The sequence below is a fragment of the Danio rerio genome, chromosome 22 (assembly GCF_052040795.2).
Source record: "Danio rerio strain M-AB ecotype USA chromosome 22, GRCz13ab, whole genome shotgun sequence".
Lineage (NCBI taxonomy): Eukaryota > Metazoa > Chordata > Actinopteri > Cypriniformes > Danionidae > Danio > Danio rerio.
The window spans coordinates 6,820,408-6,847,406 of record NC_141042.1 but is presented as its reverse complement, the minus strand read 5'-3'; the positions used below and the strand labels follow the sequence as shown (position 1 = coordinate 6,847,406).

The window sequence follows — 26,999 nt, the reverse complement described above, 5'->3', positions numbered from 1 at the left end:
GCACAAAGGTCTCTCTCATTCGCGCGCACACACAACAACAAAGCGACACCACGTGAGGCAAAGGCGCTCGCACTTTACAGCTGCACCTAGTTAAGATCACACTCCCAGGGAGCTTCTGTGGCCTCGAAAAATGCAAACGGCTGAAGTTTAAGGTAGTTGCAATGAAAAGTACAAACGTGTGCAAACCTACCAAATGCTGATCTTGTGTTGAGCCCAATGAGCCTTACATCTAATAATAGAGCAAGGATGTTCCTCTAGTGACACCGCTTTGACTCACACGCTGAAAATGGCAGACGTGAAACGACAAACCGAGGATATGGTGACGCGCCTGTCAATCAATATTGGTGGGCGGGGGGACCGCACTCCTACGTAAAGTTGCGGTCGATCTAAAAACCACTCCAATCGGTCCACCGTTTTTATGTTGTTAAGTTGAAAAAGAAGGACTGTGTGTGTTTAAATCACCCCAATATGACGGTCTATACACTATATTTATACACATGTCTGTCCAGACAACTTGAAAAGTTGATTTTTCACCATAGGTGCCCTATAACCCTCTCTTGCACACATTATGATAAATCTATTAAAAAATATATTTGACTGTTTTTCTTTTCTTAAAATGGCTTAACTTGAAGTGCTGTAAAAAATGTTTTGGAAAAAAATATTTTTAAGGTACTTTATGAAATGTTGTCATATGGCAGGGGTGGCACACCCTGTTCCTGGAGAGCCACCTTCCTGCAGATTTCAGTTGCTACCCATATCAAACACACCTGCCTGTAATTATCACGTGGTGTTCAGGTCCTAATTAATTGGTTCAGGTGTGTTTGAAATGGGTAGCAACTGAAATCTGCAGGAAGGTGGCTCTCCAGAAACAGGGTTGACCACCCCTGCCATATGGCAACAACGTCCAACAGTGGATCTAACTTAGAAATTTCAAGTTTAAAACTTTCCTTATAATTAATCATTTTGTTGTTTGAAATGATTTATTGGTGTTGCAGCACTATAAATTTTAACACAGAACTTATTAATGACACCTTTTACATACTTTCCAACAACTCATATTCCAACAGCATTTATTCATTCCATTGTTTTTTGCTAAATATTATTGAAACAAACCTACTATTGTATTATCATATAAATAACATACAGTAAATATAAATGTTTCCTCCAGTAAATATAATAACAAATAAATAACAAGTCTAGTATATCCAGATCCATCGGAATAATGTAGCTACTAGCTGACAATGTTTATACAGTATATTATACTATATACTATACTATGCCTGTCATATCTGCCTCTGAGCTAACTTACCTGTACTGTCTCTATCAAATGTCCAGTAATAAACCCAACCATCACAGTACTGTAGAAATATGCATTATTGTCATACAGTGTCATAAAAAATGCTACTATAATTTATGTACATATCGCTCTTCCGGCTGCATATCCAATCTAGACTGTACCTTGCTGTTGTTCCATGTCGCATTTGCTATTTACATGGCGGACTTTGTAAGTGGAAAAACTGAACACTTCACTTGTGGAAAAAACTGTTAAACAGAGCATCTGCAGCAAGAGGATAATGAGCCTCCTCCATTCCGCCTTTACTTTCACTTTCTCTCTTTTGTGGATAAAAAAACGATGTTGTATGCACTCCACTGAAGACATCCATTAGCCTGCAAAATGTATTTTGTTTGTTAAGCGGAAAATTTTGTTTTTAAAACCATTACTAGATCCAGTTCTGATTTCCAGCAAACAAATAAATGAACAATAATAACGAAGTGTGCTCAAAAAGGTTATATCCCAACACGTCCTATTCTTATGCCCCATATGGTCCAAAACCTGAGAGGTGGACAAATCTAAGCTTGTTTTTAATAAAACAAATAATGTGTGTAGGCCTTGCATATTGTGTCGTGCTCCACCCTGCTCTCTCTCTCTCTCTCTCTCTCTCTCTCTCTCTCTCTCTCTCTCTCTCTCTCTCTCTCTCTCTCTCTCTCTCTCTCTCTCTCTCTCTCTCTCTCTCTCTCTCTCTCTCTCTCTGAGAGAGAACTTGGTGAAAACTTGAACTTGGTGAAAGTCCTACTTAAAATAGACAAAACCAGCCACTTGGGATTATTTATAATATAAATGTATAGTCCCAAATTTAGCCTAAAGTTTGGCTTTGACCATATTCTACCCAATTTGGGTTGAAATATCCCAGCATTAATAGAGTGCATAGCGCGTGTGCAGTAAACATTGTGTAACTGACTTTTAGAATGTGGATAAAGCAGAAAGCTGAACATTGCTTTTGCCAGTGCCAGCTACATCACTAAAATGTCTAACAGCTTTGTTTTTCTTAAAAGAAATTCTTTCAAATAATTGGGCCATTCAGCTGGATCAGTCCTACAACAACTGTAAGGTAAAGGGAGTTTGACTCAGACTAATACAGATGAGTTTCTCTATTTATCTCCTACTCTGAGATTTGAATAGGATGCTAAAATAATCCTTTGACACGGCATAAAATCAATTCAATTCAATTCAATTCAATTTGTTTATTGTCATGTGCACAGTAAGAAAACACGTTTCCCTGTACAATGAAATTCTTCCTTTGCCCTCCACAGTAAAGTCATACACACAACATACACATATACATGACATACACATATACACACAGAAATGACTGTAGTATAATTATGAAATGTAAATATATAAATTTCTATAAAAGTAAACAATATATAATACTGATTGTGGAGTAATGAAAACAGATGTATGAGTGTTTGCTGTCACCGATTATATTTCCCTTCAGTATGCGTAACATTAGTTTTCTAATATGACATGCTCTACTTTTGTGTTCCTAAATGCTCATTTTTAGGGTATTAAAAGCATGTGAAATTATAATTCTGTGTTTTCAGTGTTTATTGCACATCTTGTCCCATTCAGCTTTTTTAGATACTTGTTATAAGTCAGAAGTGATAAGGAAGCATCTTCTTGCACTAGAAAGTCAGTGGAAGGGTTGAATTGTCCACCCAGTGTGTGTCTGGAATTTTAAACTTCAGATTTCTGCCCTTGGAATCTCTGAATAATTGATCCCATTGGTGCATTTTTTTTGTGCAAATAGTCAAATAAATTAGTGGTAATTAACATTATGAGTTAGTGGACTGATCTGTAAACTTTAATTTTCCCAATTGCTAATAAAAGCAATTGATTGAGTGAACATGATCTCCACTCACCACAGAAACTCTGAATGTTGTAGATCTCAGTATTGCGCCACTGATCTTCAGTTCATAATCTCCAGCATCTTCAGTTCTGATGTTTGTGATGGTCAGAGAGCCAGTGATTTTGTCTAGCTTTAGTCTGTTTCTGATAATTCCAGCAGCACCGCTCATTTCGGCAATCAAAGATTTTTCAGCTTCAAATTTCCATACCAAATCTGCATCTTGATGTATATTGGTAGCATGTAAAAGAAGAGAACCTCCCTCCTTTTTCAGAACACCTGAAAAATACTGAAACAAAGCTCACACAGATTAAGAGTAAAGCTGAAATTGTCAATAGTTTGTTAACTTGTTATAATTTGTTAAGAAAGCAGAAACGGAAAGGTCATTTGAATTTAATTAACAAATTTAGTAATATTGTAAGTGTTTTTTTCAGCCATTTCTTGCATTTATAATACAAAAAGTTCACAAATGACATGAAATTTCAAATATTCTATTTTTTTTTTGTGCCTAAACATTTTATTTATTTTTTTCTGATTATTCCAGCCCTAAAATTTTTATATTTAATATAATATTAATAATAATAATAATATTTAAATATTAATATGTTAAATAATAATATTTAAACAGTTATAATAATTAATATTTTTATTTTTATATACAAATCTAAACAGTAGCAGCATTATCTTAAAATTCTGGCTCTGAAAGTGTTTTCATAACTTGCCAGTCAGACACCAGCAGCACAAACAGAATGAGACAGACAGATGAAGCATTTTCTTCATTCGTTGGCTGTCTGATCTAATGAAGCCATCCATTAAAACTTGTTTGTCTGGTGTGTGCATCCTCCCCCAACACACACTGACTCTCCTAGTTCACAACCACACACTTTGATCACTAAAGTTATTAATATTATAAGATGTTCTTCCAGCCCTTATTAAGACTTTAACAGTTTTTTAATTGTGTACAAATTCTTTATGAACCAGAAAACACTTTCCTCAATGTATTAATATAATTTTAAAGTATTTATCTGTTAATATAGGAGTGCTGGTCTATTTGATCTACTTGATTTGTGAACAAGTTGGTTTATAAAATAAATCAGCTGTTTTTTGTTGTATTTTAATAATTTATTCATATCATGATTATCATGTTATCAATTCCATCTTGGGTATAAAATGAGTTGCACAACCTCAAGGGTGTCAAGCGGAAACATTCTGTGGCCTGATTCTCCTCAGAAAGCGTGCATGGTTTGATCTGTTGGGAGAAGCAGTTGCATTTGTTCGGCCATTTGTTTGATGTGGTTTGGTCTGCTGAATGAGCTAAATGGCCACTTCCTGTTTTGCTGTTATCACCTCACAGTTGATTCCCTCACAGAATGGCTTTACAGACAAACAAAAGGAAAAAACTAAAGCAGTGTCAGGGTCATGGATTCTAACTCAATTGTTTTTATTAATAAAAGAAAAAGAAGTTTAAGATTTTGAGAAATGGACCAGTAATCTGACTGCAAGATTACAAGTGCAATTTATATTGCTGTCATGTGTCACAGGACAGGACACATTTCTCCATCCTGTTCGTGACAGCCTTTGAAGTAATCTTCATCAGAGCAAGACAGATAGCCAGAGGGCTGATGTCACAATCCGATGGAAGACTCCCTGTGCTAAGAGGGGACATGGATGATGTAACATCAATACTTCAAACAGCACCATTTTTACTCTCAGTTTGAGTAATATTTACAATATGTTACTATTATTTAATATTTTATACTTTTACTCTACTTGCACTACATTTTTGGTCAAGTAATGGTACTTTTACTTGAATATGATTTTTTTAGTATTCTTCCCACCACTGCAAGTAACTTGTAAGTACTCCATGAATAAATGTGAATAAATAAATTACTCAAGACATTTACCGCCACCTAGTGGCAGGTTGTTTTAATTTCTGCTAAGGCAAAACAATCTCTGCCATGTTTTGTAATTTCTCATTTTCTCAACTGTTAAATTACTAATTAATTTGTGATTAATCACTACAATGTGTAATTATTTAGATATAAAGAAAACATTGATTGTTTAGATGGTCAATTGACATAAATGTATTAATAAAATGTTCATTGAGACAATTTGATACATTTGGAAATTTATCTCAGACATTTACGTGTCACATTATTCATTCAGTCATACATTTATTGTTTCCTTTTGGGCTTAGTCCCTTTATTTAACAGGAGTCGCCACAGCGGAATGAACCACCAACTTATTTAGCATGTTTTACACAGCAGATGCAACCTATCACTGGGAAACACCCATACACTCTCATTCAAATACATACAACAATTTAGTTTTTTCAATTCCCCTATAGCGCATGTGTTTGGACTGTGGGGTAAACCGGAGCACCCGGAGGAAACCCATGCTAATTTGGAATTCTGGGAGAACATGCAAGCTTAAAAATGCCAACTGATCCAGCGGCCTTCTTGCTGTGAGGCGACAGATCAGGCCACTGCACCACCATGTCAAATAATCAAAGCCTCTAATTATACATGTAAAAGCAGCAATTAATTATTTTTCACATTTTCTAAAAACAAATTGACTGGGAAAAAAAACAAAACATCTATTTATATAGACAAAACTCATCTCTGGTTTTGATTATTGAACAGTGTTGAGGCAATTACAAAAACAAAAAAGTGAGTTGCATAATCAGATCACTATTAAAGTCTTGCATTAATGCTTGCATTTCTCGAAAGTTTTTCAAGAAAATATCTGGATTACTTTTTTATTTAATGAAACGCTTATGATGTGTAGAAACATAGTACTATAGCTATAAATAGTAATACATAAATATATCATCAGCTTGGAATTATAAGGTTTTATCTGCATTCTGGATGATTTTGAGATGTTGAGCTTCAAAGTTTCTGCATTCCATATAGCATGTATGTGTGCAACATTGGTTTTTTAAATAAAAAGTCTTGAAATATAAGCAACTTATAAAAATCATGCAATAATGTAAATAAGTGGTCATTTAATAAGAAAATGTCAATCACTCAATTTTGACATAAATGTCAGATATAACCTTATAATTCTAAGGTGATATGATTTGCTTGCACAGAATCCATGGCTTTGAATGAATATAAACTGTGAAATACATATTCACACTACTCATCATGGAATCCAGAAAAGCAGCTCTGTCAAGTTTCTGTCAAGAGCTCGAGATGAACTTACATTTCCTTCAGTCTAAATGTTTATTCATGTCACATTTCATTTTGGTATAAATTTGCATTACATTTGTCAAAACCTTTTACATATATATATATATATATATATATATATATATATATATATATATATATATATATATATATATATATATATATATATATATTTATTTATTTATTTATTTATTTATTTTTTTGAAGAGATCTTGATCAGTGGTGCCCAAACTTTTTTTGTTTAAGGGCCAAAAACCAATTATCTTTGAAAGCCGTGGGCCAAAGATGAATATACTCTTTTAACAATTTTAAGCAAGAAGGTCGCTGGTTCAAACCTCGGCTCAGTTGGCGTTTCTGTGTGGAGTTTGCATGTTCTCCCTGCCTTCGCGTGGGTTTCCTCCGGGTGCTCCGGTTTCCCCCACAGTGCAAAGACATGCGGTTCAGGTGAATTGGGTAGGCTAAATTGTCCTTATGAGTGTGTGTGTGAATGTGTGTGTGGATGTTTCCCAGAGATGGGTTGCGGCTGGAAGGGCATCCGCTGCGTAAAAACTTGCTGGATAAGTTGGCGGTTTATTCCGCTGTGGCGACCCCAGATTAATAAAGGTACTAAGCCGACAAGAAAATTATATATATATATATATATATATATATATATATATATATATATATATATATATATATATATATATATATATTTCTAAAAAGAAATCGTTTAAAATCTCTTTTAACCATATTAACTAATGCAGTATAACTTTTTAATTATAACTTACTGCAATAAAATAATCCCATTTGTAAGCAAAGTTCAATGCTGAATACATTATTCCAGCAAAATCTACCTTTACCTTGATTTGCTCACCACTTTCAATGAACATTTTGATTCTTTAAATGTTGACCACTGTATAGTCTATATGCTTGTTATCAGTGTGTGTCCATTTCTTTTATATTTATTTATTTTATTATGCAAGAAAGATTACAAAGACAAAATATGAACAAAGATACATAAATCCCAGCAAATTGTACATGATTAAAAGAATCACACCAAGAAAGAGTTTTACATGCAGTATAATTATTAGTATTTTAAGGAGTTCACATAAAAATCAAAACCCTGTTTGGAAAAAAAGAAGCTTTTTCTATGAAATGGTACAATTATGGATGTAAAATTTACCCAGAAAAGGCAATACATTAATAAAACAATTATAATAAGAGGGATCTAGGTTCACAAGAACCGAATAATACAATTTTAGGGTATACAAAAGTTTGGAAATATATAATAATTGTAAACCGCAAAACTACAGTACACTCCCTGACGTCACAGCACAGCTAAAGCAGCTCGCAAAAGCAAATTCATAGACGCACAGATCTGACGGCTCTCCTATCGCTCTGCAGCGAGCACCACTTGCTTGCGGCACGTTTGAGTTCGACGTTCGCGGCTAATTCATTGATACTGCTTGCCTGACAAGTAAAACTTCATTATAGTTAATCTACGAATACTAATAACGATCGAATAATGGGCTTGTTTTTAAAGCTTCGGTTTCGCAGTCTTGCGAGATTTGGCAACACTTTTTGCCCAGCGCTGCTTCATGTTAACGCAGGCAGTGAGCACCTGTTGTAGTGTTGGTTGTTGCAGCGTAGGCTGCTTATTCGCTTCAAAAGCATCTTTAAGAAACGTGAATGGATTTCTGCCTTTCTCTGTGTAGGCTAGTTGCTTACGCGAGATTTAATGTTTCTGCTTCAGACTAATTTTGAATCCTGGTGGTTTTTAAATAAGCTTTATATTACTTCATTGAGGCCACTCAGCTGTGAAGTAAAATGAGAGTGTTTATTTGGATCTTATGGAGTGTCATCTTCATCAGCGGTAAGCATTTGGCATTCTCTTCAGTACAAATAAGAAAAGCTTCTGTAGCTTTTAAGTAGCTGAGGAATTAAAATGATGTGGTTGCGGTAAAGCTGGTTTTATAATCGCACTATTGTTCAGTGACAACTTGTGAAATCACGAAACAATGGCATCTGAAAACAAAATGAGCACTATTCTTTTGACTAAACAAGGTTGCACTTTGATAATCATTGGCTGTTAATATGATTTCACTATTTAGAATTAGCAAATAATATAGTTGTATTTAAAAAAATAGATTTGTGAAAGTTTATAATTAAGATCAGTGTTGGGTGTAACACTTTTCAGAACACTTTTTATTACTTTTCTTAGTAACAAGTAAAGTAGCGGGCTTCACGGTGGCACAATGGGTAGCACCTCACAAGAAGGTCGCTGGTTCGAGCCTCGGCTGGGTCAGTTGGCGTTTCTGTGTGGAGTTTGCATGATCTCCCTATGTGGGTTTCCTTTTCCGGTTCCCCCCACAAGTCCAAAGACATGTGGTATAGGGAAATTGGGTAGAATTGTCTGTAGTGTATATGTGTGTGAATGAGTGTATGGATGTTTCCCAGTGATGGGTTGCAGCTGGTAGGGCATCCGCTTCGTAAAATATATGCTCAGTTTAAACTGCAGTCATGTCTACATGTCTAAATGCATTGAGTTGTCGCCATGTAATTGGCTGATAAGAAATTTGTTTTAATGAGCAGTTGGACAAGTGTACCTAATAAAGTGGCCGGTAAGTGTAAACTATAATAAAAATAAATACATTAAAAATAAAAAGATTTTGACCAACCTTTTCAATTTTTATCTCATTTCTAGTATGAAGTTAGTATTGTAGTACGCAAATGTTGACTTTTGTTGAACTGTTGTTTGTTGTAATGACGGAAGTGTTTCTTTCCCTAAAATCTTTGAGTTGGTTTTTGTCTTTCTGAAAATTGACTTATGATTGCTTTTGCTGCTGCAGGTGTGTCTGATGCTGCTGCAGATGAAGTGTCAGTGATGGAGGGAGAATCTGCCACTTTGAACGCTGGAATTGTAAAAACACAAAAAGACAGAATAAGATGGTATTTTAATGGCAGTCGCATCGCTGAACTCAATGGAGATCAGGTGAAGATCTGCGTAGATGATGTGTGTCCTGACAGATTTAGAGGCAGACTGCAGCTGGACAATACATCTGGATCTCTGATCGTCACAAACACAAGGAAGACAGACTCTGGACTGTATCAGCTGCAGATTAACAGCCGTAGAACAGAAAAGAAATTCATCTTGTCTGTCCAGGGTGAGTGTTATTTAATAAAGGGTTTATTCACATAAAAAATACACACATCTTCCAAAGTGTTCTCAACTCTTATGTTGGTCCATATTTAAAACTACAGTAAAGATGTTTTCAGTTAAATACATTTCTGTTTTTGAAAATCTGAAATTGAAACTTTTCAACCAAAAATCAGAAGCCTGACAAAGCTAATGTGAATAAACATAATTGATATGAATCCGCTATCCTAAGGGTTAATTCATTCAGTTCATTGTCATCCACTAGTTTCAAACCACTTGAGCTTCTTTTTTTTTGTTGAACACAAAATAAGACTTCCATAGTAGGACAAACAAATACAATGGCTACAGGTTTTCTAGCTTTCTTCACTATATCTTCGTTTAAAAAAAAGAAAAAACAGTTGCGGATGAGTAAATGATGACAGGATGTTCAGTTTTGGGTGTTTTCTGAAGTTGTGATGGTGAGTTGACAATTTAAAATTTCTTGGGTGAAGCAACAACTTTAAATTATAATCTTGATGTGTGTTCGATGTAGCAAAAATGTTCTGAGGGGCATTTATTTATTTAAATATTTTATTATATACAGAGTTATTTCATTAATGAGGTTTAAATAGACAAATTTAAACCAAAGACAAATTGTAAATAGACAATTCTAAGGTAATAATGCTTGTTGATAAAGATGAAATGTCAGTAATGAAGTGAGTTTAATAATTAGACATGAATGTTAAAAAAGCAGATATATAAACATAAAACTACATATCTAACTGTATATATATATCTTTTTTATACTGGTAAGTGATATCTCTCTCTTCTGTATGTTGTAGTGCTGTATTTATACCATATAATTTTAGTGTATTGAGTGTGAAATGGGACTCGCATATCAGGAATGTGTGTTGTTTTGGCAGAAAGAAAGAAGAAATTCTCACGCAAGTTAACGTTTTTCCTTATTGCAAACACAACATCAGTCTGGTATTTATTGGTTTTTTCGGGGGTTTATTATTATGATATCCCGATTGCAACTGAGAAATACTGTAGACTTATATACTGCAGGAGATATCTCATTGCATTTAACATGACATTTAATGTCACGTTCAGCCTTACAATCTCAAAATGTAAGCAAAATCACCTGTTTTACTCTAGAGAATCATTCAAATCCCAGCTTTAAAGTGACGTTGGTGAATTAGTAACAGCTTCTGCTGTTCTGACGTCAGCTGCAGATGTGAATGAATGGCGGAAGAAAGTAGTTCCTAATACAAAAGAGTTTTAGACTCTCCGTGTTTGATTTCCTGTTTTATATACATGATTATTTAGTCAAAGTAGTGTGATATGGCTGTGTATTGTCACTGGTGGACAATATGAATGTGTATTGTCACTGGTGGGCCAGTGCTGATATACTGCCACATTACACTGATACTCGTGTGATATTGCTTTTATATATATATATATATATATATATATATATATATATATATATATATATATATATATATATATATATATAAGGTAATAATACCTAACTTGATTCAACTTAAAAGTTTAAGACAATCACATTTTTTCTTTTTGTTGAATTATTGAAATTTAAAATATGATTTACTGTTTGTAAGAATTGGCACTGTAATATGCACACAAACTCTGAAAAGAAAGAAGAAATGTGGTCGAAAATTACAACAATTAAGTAATTCCTTTCCCTGCCCACCAGAGGGGTTAAATTCATCATGTGTCTTTAGAAAACATGCCATGATCAATAATACTTGTTTGCATTTTTGAAATGCTACACAATTTTAAAAAGTGGCTTATAATTGACTGTCCATTTCTCCAGGTGCCCTTGGTGCTGATACACCTGAATCGTCAGTGTCTGTAATGGAGGGAGACTCAGTCACTCTGTGCACTGGTGTTCAAACAAACCAAAGCAACAGAATTAAGTGGTATTTTTATACTGATCGCATTGCTGAAATAATAGGCTATCAGCATAAAATCTGCACAGATGATACCTGTCCTCAGAGATTCAGGGACAGACTGAAGCTGGACAGTCAGACTGGGTCTCTGACCATCATGAAGGTCAGCACTGAGGACTCGGGACTTTATACATTCCTCCACCGTGGCAGAGAAAAGATCTTCAGGGTTGTTATTCTTGGTGAGTCTTTTATGTCTTTTGACTTGTTGATCATACCACATTGACACTTTTTATTATTTAGTTTAAAATTAGACCAGTTTTACAATTTCCATTTGTCATTATTGCAAAAAAACAAAAAACAAAATGAAGTTTTGAACATATCTGTAAAAAAGACATTTTATCAAAAGATTTGATAGTTGGCGATGAAATCTTTGCCAGGTGCGGACTTTTTGATTTGGGTATCCTAAGCAATTCCATATATATATATATATATATATATATATATATATATATATATATATATATTATATATATATATATATATATATATATATATATATATATATATATATATATATATATATATATATATATATATATAATAATATAATATTAATAATATATTTTATTTATAACACGTTTTTCTAAAACCCAAAGCGTTTACAAGAAAGTTAAAACAGCAAAGCACGGTTAACAATAAAAAATACAATAAAAACACAGTAAGCATAAAAGATATCACAAATTAAAAACAGACCTAGAGTTTTAAGTAACGTTTTAAAAGCGTCCAATGAACCGGCATTCCTAATGTTAGTGGGAAGAGCATTCCACAGTTTGGGAGCATGGAAAGAGAATGCCCTACCTCCCATAGTGCTGAGTTTGCAGCGAGGCTGAAATATTGTAGGACCCGAGGCAGAGCGTAGACAGCGGAAACGGATATCAGGTCACAAATGTAACCTGGAGCAGAAGCATGAACCGCTTTATATGTTAAAATCATTCATTTTCTTGTCGGCTTAGTCCCTTTATTAATCCGGGGTCGCCACAGTGGAATAAACCGCCAACTTATCCAGCAAGTTTTTACACAGTGGATGCTCTTCCAACCGCAACCCATCTCTGGGAAACATCCACACACATTTGGCCTAGCCCACTAGGGACAATTTAGCCTACCCAATTCACCTGTACCGCATGTCTTTGCACTGTGGGGGAAACCGGAGCACCCGGAGGAAACCCATTCGAAGGCAGGGAGAACATGCAAACTCTACACAGAAACACCAACTGAGTCGAGGTTCGAACCAGCGACCTTCTTGTTGTGAGGCGACAGCACTACCTACTGCGCCACTGCCTCGCGCTATGTTAAAATTAATGTTTTAAAATCAATACGAGACTTGACGGGTAGCCAGTGAAGCTGTTAGAGTATAGGAGTGATGTGTGGCCGAGGCGATGTACTGTATGTGTCAACACACGTGCAGCAGAATTTTGGATGTATTGAAAATTTTTTAGAGAATTCGCTGGTAACCCTCCGAACAAGGAAATGCAAAAATCCAAGCAAGACGTGATAAAAGCATGGACGTGAAACAACACAATCTCACGGCAATTCGTAACTTTTTCATTTAGTGGCTAATTCGTATGAATTCGTACGATCTAATTCGTACAATTTAGTACGATTTGCTTATCCCCCAATGACGGTTGGGGTTAGGGGTGGGGTCAGGTGCCACGCCTCCTTTTTAAAATCGTACCATTTTGTACGACTGAACTCGTACGAATTCGTACGAATTAGCCACTAAACTGGCAAAACGTAAAATACTTACGTTTTCTCGTGAGATCAGGCTGGTGTTTCAGCATCAGGCCTCGAGAGAAAAGGACGGAAGCGGGCTATATTACGAAGATGATAAAAGGCCATATTAGTTACATGTTTAAAATGAGAATTCAGACTAAGCTGAGAGTCCAGGAGAACACCAAGATTATGCACCTGTGGAGATGGTGATAAGATAGACCCATCAACCGTTAACTCAAATTCACTACACCTCTTGACGTTAGAAGGAGTGCCAACCCAATAAAATAAAATAGTAGTGATGTGAAGTTGTGCACCAAGGCTTTGAAGCATGTATCAAAAAAACGATACATCTCGCAGTGAAGCAGTGTACCGAAGCTTGATTTGTTTTGCCAACATCACGTGATCAGTGATGTCCAAAGCTTCATTTTCGCCTATACCCACGTGCCTGATTGAATTTTGATTCAAAGTTTTAAACACCCTCATGGCGTCATACGCGTCAATCACATATTTCTATTGTTTCAAAGCACTGCACTGGTGCAAAACTATCTTTAAAGACAACCACTGCATATTGTAGTATAGTGTCTAACGGAGGCCAGCTGGCGAGTGCAGCCCGGAAGCATCACTCACATAGTCTCCTCCTAGTGCATTCGGTTCCCATGAAGGAAAACATCAAACACACTGCTTCCTTGTTTGACAACATGGGAAAATCAACAAGCCAGAATCAACAAAAAAGCCAGATTACAATTTGCTCAGTTAAACTGGGAAACAGAATAATTTTTGGAGACATGTCCTGTGGTCTGATGGAACAAAGATTGAAGTGTTTGGCCAAAATGACCACCCACATAGCAAAATTTCTCTGGCCCAGCTCTGGCCCACACAGTCAGGTTTTGCTTGGCCCACATGCCGCAGTGAATTACAGTACATGACTGGACCAAATCTGGCTTCCAGACAAGAGCCAAACACGGACCATATCTGGGCCAAGTCTCAGCCAAGTTAATACCTCATAACTGGGCCTGAACTGGGCCAGATAGGTTGGTGTGTCACGGTTGCAATGAAATTGATAAACCCATGGAGTGATGCGCTTTAGGCACACTATGGGCACGCTTTTTCTCAAAGTGACCTGATTGGTAGAATATTTTTTTCTTTACTCAAAAATTAGTTTAGTGTATTTTAAATGTGGGTCAAGAATGGCCAAACTCACATGGCCCACTTATCAAATTTTTAAATCTGGGCCAAATACTACGTTTTTCATCTGGCCCAAATCTTGTGTGCCACCTCTGCCTAACCCGGGCCATGTATGGCCCACATGCTGTATGCCAGTGCCGGATGAATGCCTGCTGTGCCAGCTTTATGCCAAATCTGGGCCAGAATTCTTTGCTACTAGGGGAGTATTACATTTGGAGGACATAGGGAAAAGCTTACAAGGCTAGGAGCATCATCCCAATTGTAAAGTATGGGGGCGGCAGCATCATGTTGTGGGGCTGTTTTGCTGCAGTAGGGACTGATCCACTTCACAGCATAGATGGCATCATGAAGAAAGAACATGATGTAGAAATACTGAACCAACATCTTAAGACATCAGCCAGGAAATTAAAACTTGGCCACAAATGGGTCTTCCAAACAGACCATCACCCTAAGCATACTGCCTAATTAGTTAAAATGTGCTTTAAGGACAACAGAGTGAATGTTTTGCAGTGGCCATCACAAAGCCCTGAGCTCAATCCTATAGAACAGGGATGTCAAACTCAATTCCTGGAGGTTCGCAGCCCTGCACAATTTACTTCCAACCCTGCTCAAACACACATACCTGTAGGTTTTAAACAAGCCTGAAGGACTCAATTAGTTTGATCAGGTGTGTTTAATTAGGGTTGGAACTAAACTGTGCAGAGCTGTGGCCCTACAGGAATTGAGTTTGACATCCCTGCTATAGAACATTTGTGGGTAGAGTTGAAAAAGCTTGTGTGAGCAAGCAAATCTGACTTCATTACACCAGTTCTGTCTGGAGGAATTGGCCAAAATTTCTTCAAATTATTGTGAGAAGCTTGTGGAAGGATACCCAAAACATGTGACATTTGACCAAATTTATACAGTTTAAAAGCAAAGCTAAAAAAATACTAAGCAAATTTATGTAAACTTTTGACTGTCTAGAAATAAATTCTCTCATTATTCTGGCATTTAGCAAATGTAAATAATTTAGGTAATCCCAATGGACCTAAAATAGTAAACGTTTAGTATGATTTAATTAGACAATTAAAAAAAATGGTTATGTTATGTTCCTTTTTAGAGTGTACATACAACTTCTGGTTTCAACTATATATGTTGGTTTGTTTTTTCTGCTGAAGCATTAAAGAACTTGAAGCAGAAATCAGCGACAGAGGGAGAATCTATCACTTTAGACACTCCTATTAAAACAACTCCAAATGATGTGCTGAAGTGGTACTTTGGCGAGATTCTCCTTGCTGAATTGACTGGAGGTGCGAGTCAGATCTGTGAAGATGCTCAGTGTAAAGATGGATTCAGAGACAGACTGAAGGTGAATCATTCATCTGGATCTCTGACCATAATGAACAGCAGTAAAGCAGATTCTGGAGAATATACACTACTGATCAACAGCAGCAGCTTCTACATCAATGGGAGCTTCACGGTCTCTGGTAAGTGTAATGAACTTTCTCATATCAGTCGCTTCTCTCTTGAGGAGTTTTTAATATAGTTCACATCACAATGTTGCCAAATCAGTGACAAGTAGCTAAAGCCTACTTGAAAAGTTGAAATTGTTTCAGTGTTGCGTCATGTGTTAAATTAGCATATTTACAATGTCCTTGTTTTGGGTTGGCCCTTTACTTATTTCCTTTTTATAAGGACTTTCTAATACATCCTTCTCCACTCCCACCCAAAATAAAATCTTTGCATTTGACTTTTTTTCCAGAAAAACTAATTGCTTCCAGTCTGCTTCTCTGTACTGAGAGAACTTTTTCTGACAAAATCCCCATTCACATACTGTGGAAGCCAAAATTTTTAGGATACGGCATATTCAAGATTATTTAAAGAGCCCCTGTTATACATTAAAAGGGATTATATTGTGGTTGTAAGGGTCTCCAGCAACAGGCTGGCATGCATGGAAGGGCTAAAAACACTTTCATAGTCTTATAATATGCATTTATTTTTACCTAATTATCCTAGCAACACATTTGTTTCCAAACACCTCCTTAGCGCAAAGCTAATCGGCGCTGATTGGACCGATGACAGCCTGCTGCGATTGGTCGACACTGACAGCGTGTTATCAGCGTGAGTGTTACGAACCCCAGTTTTTTAAGGCTCGTCTAGGGACAGGGTTAGCAACATAAAAGGACACAGAAACCAAAATTACAATTCTCTATTTATTTAGAGACCAGAAGATACGTGTCCTATCTAATTAAGGTGGCAACAGAAATATAAATCATTAATTAAACAATAACCAAGTCAAAGCAATTGCTTTAACAAACAAACAAAAGTTCGGACCTTCATCAGGGCAAGATACGGAGAGATTCTCAGCAAGTACAGGTCATACTCTTCAAAGAGAGACAAGATCGCGAGGATCAGTCAGACGCGCTGGAAATCAAGAGCCACACCGACACACACTCAGCTTCCGCTTATAAAGGCGACAAGTTGAATTAGCGGCAGGTGCAAGGCGGAGCCAGCCTCAAAGAAAAGAAATTGCAATTAATAAAACAATCTCCCCCACAACACAAAAGTTACGTAGAGAATAATAATAATAATAATAATAATAATAAAGAAGGAAGGCTAAATAAAGAATAAACCGTGACAGCAGGGCCGGAGTGGGACTTCTTTTCAGCCCTGGATTTTCAAGCCTCAGACCGGCCCACCTCAGTTCACGACTGACTATATTAAAATAAGGTCATTTCCAATTCAGTTGCTATTTACACTATCACGTCTTTTTTGAGAAAACAGCTGCTTTAGAACTTCAAATGTTCAACAACCCTAACAGTATTATATGTCTTAACAATAAAAATGAAAACAATAAATTACTCTAACGAGGATCAAACCCGGGTCCGCGGAGTCTTAACCTAACGTGCTAACCCCTGGACCACAACAGCTGTGTGTAGTGAGGAGACACAACTAAATTTTATCATCATTAAAATAGATAAAAAGAGAAGAGTTGCGATAAAATAATGAATAAAAAGGCTGTGGTCAAGTAAATAAATACATTTAAAAAGTGTGACTGCTGAGAGCAACAGATTCTGGAACTAGGGACACCGGCCCTCGCGGCCAAAAAAACGGACCGGCCCACCGGGAATTCTCCCGGTCCTCCTGATTAGCCAATCCGGGCCTGCGTGACAGTGAGACAGAATGAAAGGCCCAGCACTGCTTATCAACATTATTGAAGTAGTTAGAGTGCAGAGTGTATGTGTGGGCATATCTGCCAACAATCCTGTTTTTTCTTACAGTTCCATCTCCAGCCTCCCACCCATTTTGTTATTTATCCCAGAATACTTCCATGATTTCAACCTCCCCTAGTCTTCAGTATTTTAATATGGTCAGTGAAAGCCCCAGTACACCAACATTGGTATAGCATCCTATCACCTGAAACACGCTTACAAGCTACTAACACCCAGGGCTGGTGCGTCCACAGAGGCAACTTTTGCAGCTGCCTGGCGTCAGAATAGTGTGGGCGGCATCCGTGAACCAACACCAACAGCTGACGGTGGCCATAGCAACGACAAACGGCAGTGGAACGCGAGCTCACAAGTGCATTTAAATCCATAAACAAAGCAGCACACATCACATTTTTAACATGGCACTAGACGCAATATGAGAATATATAGAGTTAACTTGATACAGTACACGCGTTTACAAGTAACAAAACACAAATACATAATTTGCTAGCTAGGAGGAGGAGCCATTTTAATCACACTTACTTACTTTTGTGAAATGGAGAAAGAAACTGATCCATGATCCACTGATCCATGTACGGACAGTCCCTTACATCAATAGACCTTTCTGATCCGTCCTTTAACAAACGGCCAATGAATGCCCTATTGTAAGCATGTAGATTGCTAAAGCACTCAAACAAGACTGGGCTATAATGCTGAGGAATTTTTGCAAAAATAAACCTCAACCACATACTCACAGTTTCATCTTTAGGTAGAGAAAATAACACTAACTTTCCCCTCACACCTCCAATAATATCCAGCTGAGCACAGCGTGACTTAATAAAACCGGCGCCTGCTACAGTGCTTGTCTTCCTCTTTTTCTTTGATACTGTGTTTCAGGTTTAAATTTTCCTGGGTTTGTGCGCACAATTAGGCGGGGCTTAAGTTTCGTATCGACGTCATGCCGAAACGTCTCAAGACTCGTTATCAAGACGATTCATTTGAAGCACTCTGAGTTGACTCTTTTATAAATGAATCAACAGTTTTAAAAACTGTCCACTTTTAGATTTAAGCCTTAGCTGAGCTGTTACACACTACATGGAAGGTCATTCTCAAAAACCCATAATAAGGGCTCTTTAAGTAAGAAGTTCATTTGTGTTGGTTGAATTTGCCATTATTATACCCTTGAAGGAAACCTATTTCACCCCCTTTTCCAGATTTAATATTAGTCTTTTGTGTCTCCATAATGTGTCTTTAAAGTTTCAGCTGAAAACACCCATCAGATTATTTATTAGACCCTTCTGAACATTAGGATTTTCTGCTCTGGACACCATGTAGCTGTTTTTGTTGTCTGTGCCTTTAATGCTAGTTCTCCCCACCCACCATTCCCAAGTGCCTTTTTAGAGTGTGCTTCAATCTCCGCCTCGGCTGCATCAGATAAACAGCACAGTGACAGACATAAGGAAAGCAGACAAAAGACTTATATTAAATCTGGAAAAAGGGGTAAAATAGGTGCCCTTTAATAAGATATAAGACTTATGACATTGCCAAAAACTTGCCAAAATACCCCTAAATCAATAACACTGATCAGTACTAAGTATTAGCTTTGACATCTTTGATATTACCTATTTCCTTCCCTCTTCCTCTAGTTGCTTCTGTTTTAGGACTATCCTTAAGTACAGGAATTGGAATATGTGCTGGTGTGCTGCTGGTGCTGCTGACGGTTGGTGCTACAGCTTTTTACTTTACCATAAAAATGGTAAAAAAAAGGTCAAAGGATAAAGTAAAACCATTTACTTTACCATGTGACAATCGACCAAGAGATCAGGGAAAAAGCAAACAAGTGAATGGTGAGTATTAGAAACAGCTGCTATAAGATTTACAAGTTCATTGAGTAAAAAGAGTTTTTAAAACAATTTATATTTTTACGTTTTCTAATTAAACAAAGTCAATTGTTTTGACAGGCAACGGAATGAAGCAAATAAATCAGGTGAGAGCCTATGTTCATTGAATTTGTCTGTCTGAAAGAATCTTAGCTGTTTTTTGTGCTATATGTATGTTTCAGAAACCATAATGTATTTATTAATAAAGCAATTAAGTATTTTTACTTGAGAATTTATAAATGTGGCATTAACTTTTTTATTATTATTTATGTCAATATCTTCACATATTTGTATATTTATTATTATTATTATTATTATTATTATTATTATTATTATTATTATTATTATTATTATCATCATTATCATTTAGTTAATATAATCATATAATTATTTTGTTAAATTTGGGTGTTAGGACTGCTCTTCTGAGAACATTCTACCCCTAAAAATGCAGAAAATCATTGCACATTCTTTCATTCTTTCTAAAATAAATTAAGTGAAGTTTCATAAACTAATTTCGAGAGGAGCACGTGATATGATTGAGCACTGCTGGCCACTCATCCGTAATCAGTAATAATCCAATCAGAGTGATCCTAGCTTAATATAAATGGATCACTTTCTCCTTATTGCTCTATCTTCGTTTTGGAATAATCCCCCCTTCCACCCTATCTCCTCCTTTTTCTCCCCTTTCTAAAGGGGGAGCTATCGAGACCTACCTAATCTCGGATCCCCTGATATGCTTATTGACCGGGCGGGAGCCCTGGGCTCAAATATCTCCAAGCTCAGGGTTCACTCCCGGGAAAGCCTGCCAAACCTGCTATAAAGGCCAAGCATATCTAAGTGGGAACTCTTGAAATAATACATGTAAAAAGTGGACCCTTTTGAGGGATATGCTGACAAATCTTTTAAAGTAGTTGCACTTTCTAATCACTTTGTGTTTATATAACCGAATTAGTAATCTAGCTAACCTGTTCATCTCTATTTTTATAGATAGATGAGACAGACTTTCAACCAACTAACTTTGCCACTGAATCATTCCATGTTGAAGAAGAAACTCGTTCGACTACCTCTTCCAATCAAACATCCAATAATCAAGAACATATACCATTTATAGATGAAGAACCGGAGGATGAGTATAAACCAGGCATACCAGTTATACAGCCAGAAAAGGGTGTCATACTTGAGTAGCGCAGATCATTTTTATATCGAGTTTTAAATAATGCTGATTACATGACCAAAGACTGCACAGACTGTTCTTTGAGATTTTATTTATTTTGTCTGTTGTTGTTTATCTGTGGTTCTTCTATGATGGTGGCTGAATAAATCTGAGCTGCTTGAGCATGAGCACATGAGGGTGGGACATCAGTGCCAAACAGCCAATCAAATCGATGGGATTAGGTCATAGGTATGAGCCCTTCTGAATGAAAGATGCTTTTTTTGACACAAAACAACTTTCTAAAGTGTTTTGAGTGCCTGAAGTGTTCATTAGTTTTACCCTTCGAAATCTGCCGTTCTGAAGACCCTTTGGAAGTGGTCAGCACTTTGGTTTGGAATAACACTTCAATATGGCGGCCATGAACATCACTTCATACTGACACTGCTGCTTTAGCTGAAGCACTTTGTTAACGACTACTGTAGAACAACCAGCACACTGCCTTTAGTCAGACAAAAGAAAAAAAGTTGGTCAAGACTGCTCAGGGACCAAACTTTTTAAAGATCATGTTAATGTTACATCGCACACTTCCTGACTGATCGATAATTTTGTGTACACTTTTTATTAACTTTTTAAAATGTAACTGTTTACTAAATGTATTAATCTTGTTTGTATGGGTGCTGGATATGTGACCTTTTTAATCGAGGTTTTAGGTTAAACTTTGAAAAGGGCTTTGAGTTTTGTTTGAAAATGAAATGATCTTACTAAATAGGCAATACTCACCCTCTTCAGCTGTATCAGGGGCCAACAATTACTCTGGCTACTGTTAAGTTTTACCACACTTGTAAAGTGCTGGAAAGCATTTGAGATGTGCTTGATTAAGTGCCTAAATCTGACCTCAGAAAAGGTGAAAGATTCCTGATTGTTTACACTTGCCAGTACCTGTAAATGGCAACTAGAAAAGTGCAACAAGCAAGCAGATTATTTACTGGAGCTGCCAAGTTTGTCACTGTCTAACTGTATATAAAAAGAAAAAAAAAGTTTTGTTAACAATATTCCTGACAACTGTGATGATTGTGGTGATGGAGAAAATTTGTTTTTTTTTTTTTTTTTTTTTTTTGTTTATTGATGACATATAAGGGTAAATCAGTTCACTTTAAGATTAAAGCGGTTTAAAATGACCAAAAATATTAGAAATAACTAAGGTAATATTGAATCACTAAAAGACATTTATAGACTGTTGAATGCGGTTTAAAATTACCAAAAATATTAGAAATAACTAAGGTAATATTGAATCACTAAAAGACATTTATAGACTGTTGAATGCTGTTCTTGACAATGTGTGTTTCGCAGGTTCAAAATGTTGCGTCTTTTTGTGGTAACCAACACAAACCTTTTTTGTATTTTGTTTTTGAAATTATTTGCAGCATTACTTGTTTAAAACACTTTCGATTAATTTCAAACTTTGCCAAAACACTTTAGATATATTTTACTGTATACATTTTTATAAATTTTGCCAGTTGCCAACAAATGAATGTGTCTCTATGGACCTCTGCTGGACGGTAAATGTACAGTCTGTTAATAAAAGTTTATCGACTGTTAAATGGTGTTATTGCAGTTTATTTCCTTTTTGTCTATAATATAAATCTCTAAATATACATTTTATAGATTGTTTGTGTTACCAGTTGGAAATGGCATAGTATAAATTGCATTGGGTTTCAATTGGAAACAAATTTTCAGATTTTCACCTGCTGGATGACTAGTAAAAAAAACTCTAGATGCAAATTAAAGATGGGACATGAGACAATCATGGAGACTTGAGGTGGGTTTTTGTCCATTAAACAACTATAACAATGATATATCAGTGTAACAACTTACTTTTTTTTTAATTTTGTTATTTTTTTGTAGGATTTAAAGTAGGGCTGCACGATATTGGAAAAAATTGACATTGCGATATTTTTTTCCTCTGCGATATATATTGCGATATTATATATATATATATATATATATATATATATATATATATATATATATATATATATATATATATATATATTTACTTAAAACTAGGGCTGTGACGTCACCATGACAACCGCGTCACCGCGGTGGTCATTGCCACCTCGGTTGTCCATTGCCACCGGCCGTAGTACGTGACGTCACGCACTTTAAAACACAAATTACTGTTATGTTGCCAAGTATTACATATCTGTTAGAATATAACATTAGGCGCGATTCAGCAAGTTCAAGTTCAACTATGAATCTTGTTAGAAAACGAACTCTTACATCTGGGAACATTTTGGATTCGTGCCGAACTAGAAAGGTGAACGAATCAATTTGGATTAAGCTTTTTGTATGGGGGTTTTAAGTAAAGTGTGTTTTAATATTCACTGCTGAGTGCTGAGAGTCCAAACACTGAGGAGCAAATCCATCGATACGCAGATCCACGGGTCCCGAACCATGCAAGCTAGTGGCGATTGACGGCGAGGGAAAAAAAGCCATGTAGGCTTAAGCAGGTCGCACACCAGAAGCGCCGCTCGGCGGCGCGCCGCGCAGCGCCACGCCGCGCCATGCATTTTAGAATTCTAAACATAGGTTTCTATCAGGATACACACACCGGCGCCGCAAGTCGGCGGCTGTCGGCGGCGCCCGGCGACGGCTCAGGACGCAGTTCATTTTTCAGCCGCGCCACAGAGCGCCATCTGATTAGTTTCATGTTAAATATCATTCGAATGTGCGCGTCTGGTGTGCGATACTTTAATCTGTCATGTACGCGCCGTGTCGCGGCGCCGAGCGGCGCTTCTGGTGTGCGACCTGCTATACTTTAATCTGTCATGTACGCGCCGTGTCGCGGCGCCGAGCGGCGCTTCTGGTGTGCGACCTGCTTTAATCAACTCCTGTCTTCTAAACGCAGAAGCCCAGCTCAGCCAGGCATGGCAGAGGCATTTGCAAAAATGGCCAGATACAAAAGAGAAAGTGATAAATGGAAGACATTGACGAGAAATTGAGCATAGGCTATTTGGTAACTACTTAAGAACGCGCCGCTCCGCAGAGTAGAGAAACCTGCGGAACAGAAGGAGAAGCCCTCTCTCGCATGATTGTGAAAAAGTAGCCTGTCTGTGCATTTTTCGCTACAAGCACACCGTCTGACAGTGTATTGCTGGAAACATTATAACCCCATTCTTCACTTAAACCGGACAAAGTCAACATGTTAGTTTTTCTGGCAAATAATTAAAAATATGACTACAAAAGGTGGAGAGAAACTACGCTGTTTTTATTAAACATCTGACTTATATTGTTACTAGGTTAATATTTTCTTTTTACGTATAATTATTAATATTTATATTATTATTACACTGATTAGTAAAGTGCCATTTAGAATTTTTGTTAAGTTCTTAAAAATGTAACGTTTAATTGTTATTATTATACAGTTTCAAGCAGTTAAAGTAATGTAATATTTAACTACAATATTAATAAACAGTTTAGTGTTGTTTTATTAACGAAAGTTCAAAAATAAACATGTAGCCTATGTTTATACGGATGTTTTATTTATTAATATTAAATTCGGTTATTCCTTAATTTTTACATAAAAGGTAGGTTAACTTAAGTAGGCTACATTATTTGTTGATGTACGAGATCGAGGAACATTTGCCAGTAAATAATGTTCGCACCACTTAAAAAACAAAACAAATGAATAACTTGCGAAAAGGATGCAATAAAAAAATGCAAGCGCTTAATCATTCTTCACAATCGGATTCGTACGTGCAATAAGCCGAGGCTATATTGCGCCGACAAGAACAAGCCCTAAAACTAAGTCTAGAGAGAGAATTAAAACTAGTTAATATTAATGATTATAAACACGAACTGCGTTGTATGATGAACGCATCACAATGATGTCGTGATCTTTGCTGAAGAACTGATATGTTATCGCCGTCTCCCCAGCCAGGTTTTCATCTGCTTTTTTCCCCTTTTTCTGGATACAAAGTATCAGCGCCAGACCAGTGGTTTAAATTATATTTTACTCTCCTGATTTCTTTTCTTTTCATTAAAAAATAAATAAATGTTTAAAGTTTTGTATTGCATAGCCTATATATTTTTAAAGATTATCATTCAGCCTACCTGCAGCGCATGAGGTTGTGTGCTGGGCAAATCCCCTTTACTCATGCTACCCATTTCATTTATGACACTGTAAACCTGACTTGGCAGGCTGATAATCTTTAAACTCAAAAGGTGTTTTTAACTTGAGACTGCATGCTTCTGCAAAATGTGATGTTTCTTATTACAACTGTTAGCGGTGTCAAAATGAAAGCAAACATTAAAAAGGGTTTTGTTTTATCAATTGTATAGTTTAGTTTTAATAGCTAATGTATATAATAAATTATAATATCGATTATTGTGTAGACTACAATGTTCAACAAAACAATTTTATTAGGTTACTCTAATAGACCAAATCCCTAACTGAAAAACGAATGTGAAAATGACGGGCAGTTGCGTCTTTGCTAAAATTAACGACAAATTTCTTTAGCTTTTTTCCCCTTTAGAGATCAAAAGAGCTGTATTTAAATAATTATTTCACTAAAACATGAATTGAATGCGCAGTTCTTTCCCGTGTGAGTTTAGTGCGCCTCCGCCGCGTCTGCGTTTTTAAGGTTACAGGTGCACCCTGACCTGACGCGGGGACCAGATCTCTGCACTATTGCTTTAATTTCTCAATTTTCATAACTGCATTGCATTTTCATATGGTAAAATATCAAAATTTATGTTCTGAAAGTAGTAGGAATGACGGGAGTGTTAGTAAATAACAGAAAGAACTTTCACTTTTGAGTGAACTTCTGTCACGTGTTATTTTAGTATGATAAAATAAACAAAAATAGTAATGCAGAAAAGTATTTTTCGCTCTGCCAAGCCTTCTCTGTTGCTGTATAGAGAAGCAGCCTGCTCAGTCTCCTTACCCCGGCCCCACCCCGCCCACCGACTCCTAAACGTCTCACTCACTCACTCCCTCACTCACTCACTCACGCGGGCATGCAGTGTGGTCTCATGAGGAAACGCAGCTTTTTGATATAATGTTTTTCTTGTTCCCAAATACAAATAATTTATCAAGTATTGTTTGAAATAAGTATTCGTAAAAACACGCTATTCCTGCTTTTCCGAATACCGTATTCCGGTTCGGCTCCACCCATAATATATATATAATATTTTTTTTTTTTTTGCATCGCACCCTCCTGCGATGTGACTATCGCGGATGCGCACATCGCGATTTCGATGCTGAAACGATATATCGTGCAGCCCTAATTTAAAGCTGAAACTGGAGCAGGATGAGAGTACCTCTGCTGTCTTTTAATGTGTCTTGATTGAACAACCATCTAAAGAGCCTGAGGTTCCATTATTATTTACTTGTATTATCATTTCATTTACATTGTTTGGTAATTGACCAAAGTTTAATATTCAGAGTGAATATTTATCTTTCTATTGAGTGCTTGATAAACTAAAAAACACTTTTATTAACCAAGTGTAATATTTAAAAATTGAGCCTTTTTGAACCTTGCATCAGGAATCAAAACCAGTAAAGTGTCTTTTAAATTCTTTGATAGATGAATTTTTTTTGCAATTTTGTCCATAGCTCAAGAATTGTTTAAACACATGATGCTATCTGTTGGAGAGGAAAGGAAACTGCTAGACCAGGGGTGTCAAACTCAGTTCCTGGAGGGCCGAAGCCCTGCACAGTTTAGTTCCAACCCTGCTCCAACACACTTACCTGTAGGTTTCAAACAAGCCTGAAGGACTCAATTAGTTTGATCAGGTGTGTTTAATTAGGGTTGGAACTAAACTGTGCAGAGCTGAGGCCCTTTTGGAACTGAGTTTGACACCTGTGTGCTAGACTCTAGTTCTAATTTTGTTCAGCAAACAATCCTGGGTGTCGGTCAGGACACAGCAAATGAGGAGACTTGAACTTCTTTCAAAAGTGTATTGATATTAGTCTAGAAATAACGTAACATAAAGAACATTAGGATAATGGGTACAGTTGAATAGGTAAATGTACACAAAATAATCCGTCTCTGCTTAGTTAGGTATAATAAAGCATACAGGGTTATCCTAAATAACAATTAAAGGGCACCTATGGTGAAAAATCTACTTATCAAGCTGTTTGAACAGACGTGTGTAAGTGTAGTGTATGGACCGTCATATTGGGGTGATATAAACAAATACAGTCCTTTTTTTTTTCAATTTAACAACATAAAACGGTGGACCAATTGGATCGTTTTTCAGACCGACCGCAACTTGACGTAGGAGAGCGGTCCCCACGCCCAACAATATTGATTGACAGCCTCGCGTCACGATCATATCCTCAGTTTCTTGTTTCACGTCCGCCATTTTCAGCATGTGAGTCAAAGCGATGTCACTAAAGGAACACCCTTGCT

At 36.6% G+C, this 26,999-nt stretch overlaps 1 protein-coding gene across 4 annotated transcripts; it reads left to right on the top strand.

Annotated features, from left to right (window-relative positions):
- Nucleotides 1-7,692: 7,692 nt before the first annotated feature.
- si:dkey-19a16.12 lies at nt 7,693-22,184 on the top strand. 4 transcript variants are annotated; one of them, XM_087303528.1, is made up of 8 exons: nt 7,693-8,231; nt 9,208-9,522; nt 11,332-11,646; nt 15,520-15,828; nt 19,197-19,397; nt 19,512-19,537; nt 20,418-21,785; nt 21,865-22,184. In XM_087303528.1, the coding sequence occupies exons 1-7, from the start codon at nt 8,186-8,188 to the stop codon at nt 20,613-20,615; spliced, it is 1,410 nt and encodes a 469-aa protein (XP_087159654.1). In that variant the 5' UTR covers nt 7,693-8,185; the 3' UTR covers nt 20,616-21,785; nt 21,865-22,184. The 4 variants fall into 4 exon arrangements, with proteins under 4 accessions (XP_087159654.1, XP_087159655.1, XP_087159657.1 ...); XM_087303529.1 differs by lacking the exon at nt 19,197-19,397 and having other exon boundaries at nt 7,709-8,231; XM_087303531.1 differs by lacking the exons at nt 19,197-19,397; nt 19,512-19,537 and having other exon boundaries at nt 7,709-8,231.
- Nucleotides 22,185-26,999: the final 4,815 nt, after the last annotated feature.

Bases quoted from the DNA above. Each gene is read 5' to 3' on its own strand.
- si:dkey-19a16.12 (XM_087303528.1), top strand. From the start codon at position 8,186: ATGAGAGTGTTTATTTGGATCTTATGGAGTGTCATCTTCATCAGCG. The intron at 11,647-15,519 runs GTGAGTCTTTTA...TTTCTGCTGAAG, and splicing joins CTTCAGGGTTGTTATTCTTG to CATTAAAGAACTTGAAGCAG. The intron at 19,538-20,417 runs GTGAGAGCCTAT...CTATTTTTATAG, and splicing joins GAATGAAGCAAATAAATCAG to ATAGATGAGACAGACTTTCA.